General features: G+C 39.6%; 1 protein-coding gene across 8 annotated transcripts in view; it reads left to right on the top strand.

Annotated features, from left to right (window-relative positions):
• The window catches only part of MITF (melanocyte inducing transcription factor), a 449,993-nt gene that overhangs the window by 305,146 nt on the left and 129,847 nt on the right, over positions 1-15,000 (top strand). For 5 of the 8 annotated variants that reach the window (XM_053720910.1, XM_053720907.1, XM_053720906.1 and 2 more), the window contains exon 2: positions 7,268-7,517. In XM_053720910.1, coding sequence (XP_053576885.1) covers positions 7,268-7,517 — 250 coding nt within the window. The remainder of the gene's footprint in view (positions 1-7,267; positions 7,518-15,000) is intronic. The other 3 variants (XM_053720911.1, XM_053720905.1, XM_053720909.1) reach the window with 1 other exon arrangement.

The raw sequence follows: 15,000 nt of genomic DNA, 5'->3' as shown, positions 1-15,000 counted from the left end.
TATTTTAACCAGGTACAATAGCTATTAAATAGTTAAGAACTATTTAATAGCTAAAATAGTTAAAATAATTACAAAATTACCTGTAAAATAAATCCTAACCTAAGTTACAATTAAACCTAACACTACACTATCAATAAATTAATTAAATAAACTACCTACAATTATCTACAATTAAACCTAACACTACACTATCAATAAATTAATTAAATACAATACCTACAATTATCTACAATTAAGCCTAACACTACACTATCAATAAATTATTTAAATAAAATATCTACAAATAACTACAATGAAATAAACTAACTAAAGTACAAAAAATAAAAAAGAACTAAGTTACAAAAAATAAAAAAATATTTACAAACATTAGAAATATATTACAACAATTTTAAACTAATTACACCTACTCTAAGCCCCCTAATAAAATAACAAAGCCCCCCAAAATAAAAAAATGCCCTACCCTATTCTAAATTACAAAAGTTCAAAGCTCTTTTACCTTACCAGCCCTGAACAGGGCCCTTTGCGGGGCATGCCCCAAAGAATTCAGCTCTTTTGCCTGTAAAAAAAAACATACAATACCCCCCCCAACATTACAACCCACCACCCACATACCCCTAATCTAACCCAAACCCCCCTTAAATAAACCTAACACTAAGCCCCTGAAGATCTTCCTACCTTATCTTCACCCTGCCAGGTTCACCGATCCGTCCTCGGAAGTCTTGATCCAAGCCTCGGAAGTGTTGATCCAAGCCCAAGCGGGGGGCTGAAGAGTGACGTCCATCCTCGGGCTGAAGTCTGGATCCAAGCGGCAACTGAAGAAATCCATCCTCGGGCTGAAGTCGGAAGTCCATCATCTGGATGAAGTCTTCTATCAAGCCGCATCTTCAATCTTCTTTCTTCTGGAGCGGAGCGGAACCATCTTCTTCCAAGCCGACGCGGAACATCCTCTTCAACCGACGACTAGACGACGAATGACGGTTCCTTTAAATGAAGTCATCCAATATGGCGTCCCTCGAATTCCGATTGGCTGATAGGATTCTATCAGCCAATCGGAATTAAGGTAGGAATATTCTGATTGGCTGATGGAATCAGCCAATCAGAATCAAGTTCAATCCGATTGGCTGATCCAATCAGCCACTCAGATTGAGCTCGCATTCTATTGGCTGATCGGAACATAGCGGGGGCGGCAGAATAGGGGTTAATAAGTGTAAGGTTAGGGGTCTTTAGACTCGGGGTACATGTTAGAGTGTTAGGTACAGACGTAGGAGGTGTTTCCCCATAGCAAACAATGGGGCTGCGTTAGGAGCTGAACGCGGCTTTTTTGCAGGTGTTAGGTTTTTTTTCAGCTCAAACAGCCCCATTGTTTCCTATGGGGGAATCGTGCACGAGCACGTTTTTGAAGCTGGCCGCTTCCGTAAGCAACTCTGGTATCGAGAGTTGAAGTTGCGTTAAATATGCTCTACGCTCCTTTTTTGGAGCCTAACGCAGCCATTCTGTGGACTCTCAATACCAGAGTTATTTAAAAGGTGCGGCCAGAAAAAAGCCAGCGTTAGCTACGCGGGTCGTTACCGACAAAACTCTAAATCTAGCTGATAGATATTTGTATTTATAAATACAAAGCGCAAATGTTGTTTTTCAAAAAAATGGACTGAACATGGGCGTATATGAAATTGTCTCTCAAATCCAAGCGTAATTCTGTAAAGACTTTCACTCTGCAGATCTCACAGTTTTTCTTTTCTCGCCAGCTAGAAGGTGGCGAGCTTTTGTAAAAACACTGAAAATACTTTTTTTCTTTTGTAATTCAGATAGAGCATGCAATTTTAAGCAACTTTCTAATTTACTGCTATTATCAACTTTTCTTCGTTATCTTGCTATCTTTATTTGAAAAAGAAGGCATCTAAGCTAAGGAGCCAGCCAATTTTTGGTCAGCACCATGGACAGCACTTGTTTATTGCTGGGTGAATGTATCCACCAATCAGCAAGAACAACCCAGGTTGTTCACCAAAAATTGGCCGGCATTTAAACTTACATTCTTGCTTTTCAAATAAAGATACCAAGAGAATGAAGAAAAATTGATAATAGGAATAAATTAGAAAGTTGCTTAAAATTGCACGCTCTATCTGAATCACGAAAGAAAAGTTTGGGTTCAGTGTCCCTTTAATACACTAATATAAAAAGACATGCATTCGAAAATATAGGTGAATGTAAGATGCTATAAGCAGAAAGCAGCGTAATGTGATTTATATTGTCTGCAGGATTTTATTTTTAAAGGAACAGTAAAGTCATAATTAGACATTCATGCTTTAAACAGAGCAGACAATGCTAAACAACTTTCCAATTTACTTTTATTATTTAATTTGCTTCCTTCTCTTGTCATCCTTAGCTGAAAGGTTTATCCAGGAAAGCTCAGGAGCAGCAATGAACCTAGGTTCTAGCTGCTGATTGGTTGCTAGCTGATCACATCGGATGAGCCACCAATCAGCAGCTAACTCCCAGCAGTGCATTGCTACTCCTAACCTGACACTTCCTAGGCATGGAGAGGTTTAGAGAATCTGCCCCGTAGTCTGAATTTCAAATGAGTTGACTTTTTTTTATGACAAATTTCAAAGTTAGTTCAATTGCATTTCCCCTGCATCATGTGACAGTCATCAACCAATCACAAAACGTATATTTGTATGTATGTGTGTGTGTATATATGTATGTATATATATATATATATATATATATATATATATATATAGATAGATAGATAGATAGATAGATAGATAGATAGATAGATAGATAGATAGTTAATTCTTGCACATGCTCAGTAGGAGCTGGTGTCTCAGAAAGTGTGCATATAATAAGATTGTGTACATTTTGATAATTAAAGTAAATTGGAAAGTTGTTGACAATTTAATTCTCTATCTGGATCATGAAAGTTTAAAGGAACATGAAACCCAATGTTTTTCTTGATGATTCATGATTTCTCTCTTTATCCTTTGTTGACTCAGGAGCTGCTGATTGGTGGCTGCACATATATACCTCATGTTATTGGCTCACCCAGTGCATTAACTAGCTCCCAGTAGTGTATTACTGCTTCTTCAACAAAGGATACAAAGAGAATGAAGCACATTAGATAACAGAAGTAATTTGGAAAGTTGTTTAAAATTGCATTCTCTTTCTGAATCATAAAATAAATATTTTGGGTTTCATGTCCCTTTAATTCTGATGTTATTGTCCCTTTAAACATGGAGACATTTACCTGAACCTGCAACAACCTGCAAAGTGGTTTGTTAAAATTGTGAGCAAGCTCTTTCACCTGTGTCATAATTGGCCAGAGCTAAGAAAGCAAGGATCATGGATTCAATGTTTTTTCAAGGGGTATATCCTTGAACTGCTCTTGATTTGCAAATCATGTAAATATAACAAAATGATCACGTTAAATTAATTTAAAATAATTTCTTGTGAATTTTATGTTTAAGTGCGGATATATGCTATGAGTGTATAATATCTATAAAAAAAATCCTAGCTGTAGTTTATATTAAACCCAGATATCTTGAGCAGTACAATGAGATGGATGTACAAGTGTTCAAGGAAATGCCGTTGAAGAGTTCTATTCTAATTATAATAAATACTTAAAGGAACAGTTAACCCTAACATTTTCTACACTTCAATTTGTTCCCAATTATTCATTTTGCCTGCTGGAGTGTATTAAATTGTTTACAAATAGCTACTTTATCCTTATTTCAGCATTTGAAATAGCTGATTTTGCCTGTGGTATCCTTGATACTGAAAGTTTCTATACTTAAGCATAGGCTATAAAAAAACTGTGTAAACATATCCAGCAGAAGAAATTACACTCCTAGTGGGAGGTAGGCGAGATAAGTAATATAACAAGTCATTGGAAAACCATTAAAGGAAAAACAATTTGACAGTATTCTGTCCCTTTAAGAATATACAGGAAAATAAGTGGCTGCAATAGTCACTCACCATCCTTTTGTGTCTTTGTAAATCTCATTCAATTGAAAACAAATGCCGTTATTTGCAAAGAAAATAAAATGTTCCAATTTGAGCACAACCTAAAAAAAATAAAAACCATAATCCTACTTGCCCGCTATTTGTTCGAAAATAGGGGTTAATAAGCCTTTTTATCTTAGAGTAGGATGCACAATCATCAGATATTGCATAACCCTCCCCATAGGCGCGCACAAATAAACAGTGAATAGCAAGCTCAAAACTCTTGTGATTGGCTGCCTATTTTGGCATGACAGTAATGCAGGACCTTTGATTGGCTGGGCTACCCACCTACTCCAAAAAAGAAAGAAAACAAGCCTTGCTGTAAATATCTGCAATCAGAGGTTTGGATGCCTCTGAATTCGTAAGGAGGCGGCCGCTCCTGGCGTTTGACTCTATTCCGAGCCAGATTTCTTCTTGTGACAGTTCAGCCTCTAAGATCTGCAAATCCCAATCTTAGTGTGTTGCACTTTCACAAGAAGACATCAGGCTCTGAAAAGATCGTAATGCTGTGAGCGGCCTCCTTCTTCCGTATTCGGAGGCATCAAAAACCTCAGAATGCACGTCATCTAGCTTGCAGTCAGTGGTGTCTAAAGGAGGGTACTAAACGAGACTTTGTCTCCAGTTGGTAAATGACTGATAATCTACCATGTTTAACAGTGCTTTTTCATTTGCATGATTTAAATGTCCCTTAAAAACAGGGATGGGGAACCTTGGCACTCCTGATGTTTCAGAATTACATTACCCATGATGCTTAGGCACTCTGAAGGCCAGTTGAGCATCATGGGAAATGTAGTTCTGAAACATCTTGAGGGCCAAGGTTCCCCATCCCTGCTTTAAAGGGACATGAAATTCCAAAATGTTCTTTCACGTTTCCAATAGTATACAATTTTAAACTACTTTTCAATTATTTCTATTATCTAATTTGCTTCATTCTCTTGTTGAAGAAGCAGCACTGCTGGAAGCTATCTAATCACATCAGATGAGCCAATGACAAGAGGCATATATGCGTAGCCACCAATCAGCAGCTAGCTCCCAGAAGTGCATTGCTGCTCATGAGCCTTCCTAGGCATTCTTTTCGACAAAGCATATCAAGAGAACAAAGCAAAATTGATAATAGAAGTAAACTGTAAAGTTGTTTAAAATTGTATTCTCTATCTGAATCAGTTTGCTGTCCCTTTACTTTTTTTTAAATGTTTTATGATACATGTGCAATGCAAAGCCAAAGTAGTGATTGTGTTTTTTATAAAAAATGTAGGGCTAGATTACGAGTGAAGCGCAATTTACTGCTACTGCTTGCACGTTATCTTCACTAGGTGGAGGCTTTTTGTGCATTAAGTGCGCTATCCCGACATGAAATTAATATTTCACATTCCAATGTTCTTTATATAGCAGAATATGTTCTATGTATTCTTAAATACATATTTATATATATATATATATATATATATATATATATATATAATGTTTTGTTGGTGAAATATATATACATATCTCAATATATATAAGTGGACTCCTTGCTCAGTGTGCTTAGAGGAATATGGCTACACCTCACTGTTGAGGCCCAATGAAGGCCAAAACGATCGTCTGGGGTTGCTCTGTTCCTTGTTCAGAGAGTAATTGCTGGTATTTTGGCGCTGGACTGACTGTAATAGGTGGGATCAGACTGATATACTACAGGAAAATTCTACTCTGTGAAAAGTATTACTGGGCTAAAAGAAGCTGCACCCAGGTGGTAAATCGCCATAGAACACGCTAACAAGTCATTGAGCTGGTTGTTTCTTCCTGTGAGTACGCTTCTCTCTATGTATATATGTGTTTATATATATATATATATAAATATATATATATATATATATATATATATATGTGTGTGTGTGTGTGTGTGTATAGATATATGCAGAGATATATAGGGATATATATTTAAAAATACTTAGAACATATCCCCCATGTGAAGAACATTGGAATGTGAAATGTTTACAAAAAATACATAGTTAATCACTTTATTATATATAGTTAATCACTTTATTATATATGAATATCGCATAAATATGATTTTTCATGTTTCCAGCTACTTGACTGCAAAGGGTTCCAATTCACACACACATATATATATACAGTATATATATATATATATATATATATATGTATATATCTTCAACAGCTCGTCCTCAGACAGACTGTCTGTCTGAGGACGAGCTGTTGAAGCTCGAAAACGTTAACACATTAAAGTGGATATTATAAGTAAGTCCTTTGGAGTGCGCTTTTTTCTACAGGATTATATATATATATATATATATATATATATATATATATATATGTGTGTGTGTGTGTACATATGTATTTATGTGTTTATATGTGTATGCATGTCTGTAAATACATATATACGCATATAAATACAAAAATACATATGTACATAAATACATATTTAGACATGTATATGTATGTATATCTATGTTAAAGCCCTTTCCAGCCTTTTTTCCCTAACACCCGAGACCTCATATATTTGAGCCTTATAATCTTTTTTATGCAATATATATATTTTTTAATAATTTTATTAGACACTGTTATTATGAGTGTAAGTGTACTTTTTAATGTATTTTTGATGTGTTTTGTGCAACTTTTTTGACTTGCATAACAGTTAACCCGGAGATTTGAAATCGCAAAATCACAACACACCTTAAATAAAATTGCGCTGTAGTGAACGTGTTTACTTTCAACTTGTAATATGCGGGCTACTTTCGATACTCGCAAAGAGCTGTGAAAAAAACATTATCGCTCACGGGCAACAGTTAACGCGCCACTCGTCGTAATCTAGTTTTCAATAGGGAACATTTTGTTCTGAAATCTCCAGGTTTATATGTACTGCATTAAATAATAGAGAAATTATCATAATATTAATTCAATGTATTTGTCAATTTCTGTTATTCGATAAAGCGCAACAAAGGTTTACAATAATTCTTTAGACTCAGTAGTAAATATTACAAAACTGACGCAGAACTTTTGGTAAAGAATACTGATATGTGTTGGATACTTCAACTTATATTTCTAGCAGTTAGGTTTAATTACTATTATGCCACAGTAACAGGAAAACAAAATATAATATTTAGTAATAAAATAAGCCTTGAAATCCCACTTTGCTTAGCATTAGTTTGCTGACTGTTCAGGCTTTTTCGCATTTTACAGAGTAATTCAGCACCCTTTATGCTTGCTGTGTGCACATCGTTATTATTTCTGACTAATTAGGAGTTGATCTCTTGCCTTCCCACAGCAGCTCAGTCGAGCATCCAGGAGCATCCAAGCCTCCTTTAAGCACCTCCACCATGACATCACGAATTCTGCAACGGCAGCAGCTCATGCGTGATCAAATGCAAGAACAGGAACGTCGAGAACAGCAGCAAAAGCAGCAGGCTGCTCAGTTCATGCAACAGAGAACACAAGTCAGACACACACCAGCCATTAACGTGAGCATCTCGTCTAGCCTTCCCCCTGCCACCCAGGTGCCGATGGAAGTTCTCAAGGTATTGAATGCACATCTTTTTTTGGGGGGGCGGGTGGAAGAGTACTTGATTAATTTGTCCCTATAATGTTAACAAAGTCTTCAAATACTTTGACACCTTTCTGTACTGTATTTTTTCTGTCTACTATTATTCTTTTAACCCTTCGGCTGCCAAAGAGGGCTGCAATGCTTTGCAAAGCATTAGCATTTTCAGCAATTTTGTTGTCATTGTAGTGTCTTCCATAAATGTATTGCAAAGTAATTGGAAGTATTAAATGGAGATAACCTTGAAATGCAGTTACACCTACTTTTTTTTTTTTTCTTTTCTTTTTTTTTTTTTGGAATTAGAGGCTTTAAGATATTCTAGTGACCCCTCTAAAAGTGTAAAGGTTTATAGAAAATATTCTCACTGCATTTGCAAATCACCTTTTAAAATGATTCAAAATATTTATATCCAAGTTGAGTAGCCCCCTATCAAAGTGCACAGATTAATAAAGAGGATTTTTAACGCATTTGTAAATCACCTTAAGGTGACTCAAAATATTTTTACCCGTGTTGTATTTTTTTTAGAACTTTATTAAGGATACATTTTGTAGGATTGCAAAAAGCAGATGGACCACCATGCACCTGGGAATACCTTGTACAGAGTAGGCATCAAGTGTGACCAAATATTTTGTTATTCATTTCAACCTGTGTTACTTGTGCAGCCTTATATATATATATATATATATATATATATATATATATATATATATATACACTTCCCATCTGAAAATAGATAACAAAACCAACCTTGCATTCTGGATTGCCCTAGTGTCGCACTTGCCATAAGAAACCTATTCTTAATAATATATTATCTTCCATAGGAAAATATATATATTCTAGGGTGCAGGTGAAATTCCAGCTTTTGGAAATAGTCCTGTCATTTTTTTTTTTTTTAAATCAAATGAGTTGGAGTTAGTTGATTTGAGTCTTTGCATAAGCTTGTTAGTCCCGCTACACCAGGGGATATGTATTCTCCTAATTACTGGGAAAATGTCCATGCTTAAGAATAGAATTAATTTCACACATTGAAACATAGTCTAGATAGAACATACCAGCACAATATATCTTTATCAAATAAAAAAGACAGACACTTTTTTCTTAGACAATATCTAGTGTTATTTGTCATTATAAACATTTTATATTAAACAGCAGTTGCTTGGCTTAGAATGTGTTAGGGGAAACAACCTAAAAAAAAAATGATATTTATGAAGCTGTGTGTTACAAAAAAAAAGGCGACTCAAAAAAACTAAAAATACAGAGGCCTTGAAAATGTGCGAGTTTGTATTTCCCTATCATGATGTATGTAGCGAATTAATACAGAGAGTATTTTATGTTTGTTAATTATGTTTTTGTCACAGATCTTCATTGTATAGCAAAGCAGTGAGTGGGTTTTATTAATTGTGTTACTTTAAGACTTAAAGGAATATGAAACCCAAATTTTCTCTTTCATGATTCAGATAGAGGCCCCTATTTAACAAAGATCTTGCGGACCTGATCTGACAATGCGGATCAGGTCCGCCAGGCCTCGCTGAATACGGAGAGCAATACGCTCTCCTTATTCAGCATTGCACCAGCAGCTCACAAGAGCTGCTGGTGCAACGTCGCCCCCTGCAGACTCGCGGCCAATGGGCTGCCAGCAGGGAGGTGTTGATTTCCGGCGATGTCTGTTGGCCTGCTCAGAGCAGGCGGACAGGTTATGGAGCAGCGGTCTTTGTGACCGCTGCTTCATAACTGCTGTTTCTGGCGAGTCTTCAGACTCGCCAGAAACACAACCCGTCAAGCTCCTTTCGGAGCTTGATAGATAGGCCTCATAGTGTCCAATTTTAAGCAACTTTCTAATTTACTCCTATTATCATTTTTTCTTTCTTCTCTTGCTATCTTTATTTTAAAAAGCAAGAATGTAAGCTAAGGAGTCAGCCCATTTTTATTTTAGCACCTGGGTAGCGCTTGCTGATTGGGTGGCTACATTTAGACACCAATCAGCAAGCACTACCCAGGTGCTGAACCAAAAATGGGCTGGCTCCTAAGTTTACATTCTTGCCTTTTCAAATAAAGATAGCAAGAGAACCAAGAAGAATGTATAATAGGATTAAATTAGAACGTTGCTTAAAATTGCATGCTCTATCTGAATCACAAAAGTTTAATTTTGACTAGACTATCCCTTTAATTTTGCAGTAGTTTGTTTTATAAAAGTCGGTTTCCTTAGTACAGATGTTTTAATTGCTTTTTTCTTCCTAATGGGAAAGAGTCCACAGCCGCATTCATTACTTATGGGAAATAAGAACCTGGCCACCAGGTGGAGGCAAAGACCCACCAGCCAAAGGCTTAAATACTCCTCCCACTTCCCCTATCCCCCAGTCATTCTTTGCTTTTCGTCCCAGGAGGTTGGCAGAGAAGTGTCAGAAGTTTTTTTTTTCCATTTGTTATACTTTTATTTAATTTTAATATGTCTCTTATGGAGGGTGCTACCCTTCGACATGGAACAGGAGTTTTAAGTAGTCCTGTTAGCCTCTCATGGAGGGCCTGGGTGAAAGTTAGAGTCCGGAGATGCAGTTGGAGCTTCCCATGCGACACCATCCCGACTCGTTATAACAGCTCCTTTCAGCACTTGGCGTTGTCGAACTTCGCTTCACTACCTGCTGTTTTCTCTCGAGTCCATGATGGAGACGCTGCCACTATTCATCACACTTGAAGGGCCGTGTTCCTGTTCCATTGCGTAGATTCCGTAAAGATTGTTTCATTTTATTACATTGTCTGTAATGTGATTTATTGTAACAGTATAGTATGGGCCTCACTGAGGCACCTTCAGTACAGATCTTGGAATCAAGGGATATTTCCTCCTTAGGGTGGTTTGGTGAACGGGGAAGGGGTCTCTTCTATGTGGTGGTATAGTAGTGCGCTGGGGATAGGCTTGAGGTTATGATTTTATAATGTGTTATAAATAAGTATCCAAGTGTGAAAATGTGATAAACCAAACAATCACAAGTGAGATGTAAAAAACTAATATATTTTATCTAAAAATTGGTAAGAATTGCACAATATACATATACAAAATTCTAAAATCTGTCTGACTAACCCAAACAATTGCAGAGACTACCCAATGGTAGGAAACAATATGTAAATAATGGGGACGTCTCCCATATACTTTATAGCCTAAAGCCTATTGTATTTAATCTGACAATGAGTTAATACATGATTGTCACAGATTATAAAAAGCATACAATAAAATGGTATATGCCTTAAAAAAGGCCAATTTCGCTTCCCTATTTGGGATCCGTAATGTTCAAGGTGCTATCTGGAATAGCGGTGTAAAATATTAAAGAGTTCAATACTCGTAATCGGTGCTCAACGCTACAAAAGGCAGATGTTATACTTGTTAGGCACTTTCAGTTCTTAGATCTAACTGGTGTTGGTGCGGAGGAACCAAATTACACATCACTCGTCTTTACTCTTACCTAGTGACTGGAAAGCGCTGCATGTGTCTTGGCGTCTGACGTCACTTACGAGTATCCCGCGTGTGATTGGCTGCTATTGATTCACAGTAGATATCCTTCAGAGTTGTTTTATGTCAAAGTGATAGTTCCATTCATAAGTAGTATCAGAATTACCCTGCACTTAGTGCTTTTGTACGCAGGGAAATGGTACGTCTCAAAAGGTGGTTTGTAGTGAATTCGTAACCCGGGTTATCACAATAAGAATATAGTCGTTCCACTCATCAGCAAATGGATTTTTAGACTTGTACATATGGTTTAAAAACAATCACAGAGATCAACAGTCACAGAGATCAACGCGTTTCGCTCATACAAGAGCTTTATCAAGATAACAGTGACTGATACAAGGTATCCTTTTAAAGATCCTGATTGGTTCCTTCGTAATTGATACCAGGGGTCTCTTATCATGTTTCTTATGTGATTCATCCTGCATCGGGTATGTGTGTACAGGCTCTGAGGCTGAGACACGTAGCGCTACTCTATGCGGTGCATAGTGGCTTTTTTCTGGGCTTGTGAATGCATGGCCTTGGACTAAAAGCCTTCGGGTTATGGGTTTATGCCTGTTTGTGTAGTCATGTGTATCCTTTTATGTGGGCCTAGTTTTGCCGCCTTTCGGTGGCACGCTTTTTGGATTTCGCGGGGCATCTGCTGACCGTGCGTGTTTACGCTTGAGCGGGGTTTTTCCCCCTTCTGCATTCCTGACCGAGTGGCGATGGAGGAAAGATTCTGCTCCGCTGAGGTCTGGTCATAGGAGGTGGTGAGTGCCCCAGCCATTGTGTGTCAGGTGCCAGTCGTTTTTTTTTGTTTTCCAGTATTGGGCGTTTATATTAGTCCTAGCCATGGAGGATTCTGATACAGGGACTATTGTCTTATCAGATTATGAGTCATCCTTGGACGAGGATTTTTGTTTGGCCCCGTTGTCGCAAATCTACTGCTCTTGTCTCTTGTACCTGCATAGTTTGCCGGGTCCCTCGGGGATCGGGGGACCTTGGATCTTCTGAGCCATTGGCCTCTGGGGGCTCTGTTCCTCAGGAGGCGCCTTCCCAATCGCACACTCCTTTTGCTTTCACATGTGACCCTGACTTTTATGTCTCCTCCGCGCAGGGTGGATTGTTTCTCCCGGAGATGGCGAGACATTTTCCTTTTAATATTTTATTGGTGCTGATTTGTCTGCAAGATCCCGAGGTTTCCTTGCCGTTATGTGCCTTCCTGCCTATCCCGGGTGTTCAGACCGTGAATGGCACTATAATATTCCGCCCAGGGGTGATTGTTCCCCCAGTGTGTCCTACTACAACGTCTTTTTGATTTTTGGGGGATCCTCTCCTTTATCGTCTGGGGACTTCTCAGTTCTCGCACGGTTCTTCGGAATAGATGATAGGGCTAATCTTATCTCCTGTTGGTCTATTATGAGCTTTCCCAGCCTCTTTTTCTGAGTCTCTGTTTGGCAGGTCCTGCAGAGACATAGTTCCTTCTGGGCGGATGCCTTCTGGTGCCCTTGGTTATTTTATCCGAGTCGGATTTATTTACTTTATATTTTTTTCCTACGGGAATTCTGGGATTGCTTGGATTTAGTTCTTCCACGGAAGTTGTTACTGGATTCTTGTCAGTCGGCTCCAGAGACATGGGCCGGTGGGGTTCCACCACATCCCTTTTCATCCCCGGCCTGATGATGGTGAGGTCCTTGCTGCTGTGTGCGGTTCTGGCCTTTTGGGCTGCCCTTGGTGGTTCTTCTAGAGACTAGGTACCATCGGGTGGCTAGTATAGGTTGAGTCATGCTGAGTTGGCTACATACTCCTACCTCCGCTTCGGGGAGCTTTTGATGATCTAATGGGATCTTGGGTTGCAGCACACCCTGGTGTTCTCCGGTGTTGCCACTGGTGTTTCAGTAATTTCTGCTGCCCCTTAGGGGTCGGGAACCGAGGTGAGCATGGCCCTCGGAATCCCGTGCCTCGTGACTGCTGGTCCGGGGTTTTTCTTCTTGGACTCAGGATGCGTGTTTTATCGCAGTATATATCCTGTGTCCTCCTGTGCTTGCTGTTCGAGGTCTTCTTTTTCCTCAATGAGTCTGCCAGCTTGTTGGTCCGGTTTGGGGTGTGTAACCTCGGGTACTGACTAGTGGAATCTGACCCCTTCTTCTCGGATCTCATTTTAGGTTTGGGAGGGGAGTCTAGAGTTCTAGCTATCTCTCCTTGTCCCTGTTATCCCCTTGGGTGTTAAGGGTTGGGTCAGGATGGATTCTATTGTTCTCCTTGGGGAGCTTGGAATTGTTGGCAGATTGGGTACCTGTGGTGAGGTCGGGCTTTTGGGCCTTCCTTTCTTAGGGGTTATTTGCCCTATTGTCCTCATTAGGTCTAGGATTTGACTCTAGCCTGTTTGACCTTTCCCTTTGTTGTCTCTGCATTTTGTGGACCTTTGCTCGGCACATGGTGGTGCACGTTAGTTGTCTTGCTGCCGGTGTTGTGGGGGCTTGAGAGGCTGTCTCTCATAGATCTTATTCTTTTTTTGTTGGGCTCTGGATGGTCTGTCTGACCTTTCTCCTATGGCCTGTGGCAGACTCCCCTAGAGGGGGGTGCCTTTTGGATTTGCCGCTTATCGGCTCTTTGGGGCTTTCAGTGCCTGTGCATTCATCGGTAGATGGTTTAGGTGTCTTGTGGACACGTCCTACAGTCTTTTCATCTGGAGGACTCTGGTTCCCCGTGGAAGGAAGGGTCACGATGGTACTTAGTGTTTTTCGGATGCTCGACTTAAATCTAGCCATCTTATGGCTCTTTCAGATCGAGGTTTGATTCCAACTGGTTTAACTACACTTATGTTGCCTTGTGGGCTTGCCCTTTGGGATTCCGTGTTCTCCGGTTTGTGGGAATTATCCCTGGGCTCTTTTTGTTTTTTTCTCCAACGTGGGGGTGGGGCTTTATGTCAGCTGTAGGAGCCTGTTGGTTAGCTTCGCTATCTAGCTTGCGGTGGGTTGCAGTTTGGCTCTGCTGATGCTATTGCACCTTGGTTTTTAATAAACTTTAAGGGTCCGTTAGAGGAGTTTCTTTGCTCTGTCTAGAGATGGGGGATCCTTAGGGATTCCTCGGTTGTCGAGAGGATTGGTTCTCGGATGAGTTTCGGCTGCTCTGTGGCCTATAGTGGTGTTGTGTTAGTCTACACCGTCTAGGTTGTCATGGAGCGTGATGTTTTGTGTTCCTTCAGGTAGCGGCTGTGCTCCCTCTCTCACGCCTTTAGCATGATCATCTTTTTCTTGATCTTCTTCAGCTGCGGAAGTTTTTCCTAGCTTGTGAGGCATCCTCAGTCTATTATGGCCTGGGGGTGGGTCTTGGATTTTCACTTTGGGATCCTGATCGGTGGTTGCCGCTCATCCATGCTGTGTAGCGGTTTATGCATCCTCCGCTCCTTAGGATTCCTTTTTTTCTCTATGGTCATTTTCCTGTTTTCTGCTGCTGTCTTTCTTTGTCCTGACATTCGTCCAGGTCAGCCAAGCGAGCGGATCTTGGTTGTCTTCTTGAAGACCTGAGTTGGTCTTTCTGTCCTATTAGTCGGGTTCCCCTTGTTGTTTTCAGGGGCTGTGACTGGGTTGTTGCCCCTGAGAGTGGGTTCTTCAAGGCTTGTTTCTCAGTTGCATCTACTCGTGGTAACTGTCCAGGTCCTTTGGACTGTCTGTGACTTTGCGTCCCCGGGGTAGTTTTTTTGTTTTTTCTTTCAGTAATGTTGTTCCCGGTTTTCGTACGAAATGGGATTTTGTTTTCTGGGAATAGGTTTTTTGGTGGGTGCCTTCATTGGTCCGCCTCTTACCCTCCCGTCTTGGCATTCTATGTCCTCTTTGGCTTGGGTATAAATTTCTCATAAGTAATGAATGCGGCTGTGGACTCTTTCCCATTAGGAAGAAAAACATAAATTATGCTTACATGATAATTTCCTTTTCTTCCGTGGGAAAGAGTCCACAGCCCCCTGCCCGTTTTGGAGGCG

The sequence above is a fragment of the Bombina bombina genome, chromosome 7, assembly GCF_027579735.1.
Source record: "Bombina bombina isolate aBomBom1 chromosome 7, aBomBom1.pri, whole genome shotgun sequence".
Lineage (NCBI taxonomy): Eukaryota > Metazoa > Chordata > Amphibia > Anura > Bombinatoridae > Bombina > Bombina bombina.
Note: the sequence above shows the minus strand (reverse complement) of the source record. Positions and strands in the feature narration are given on the sequence as shown.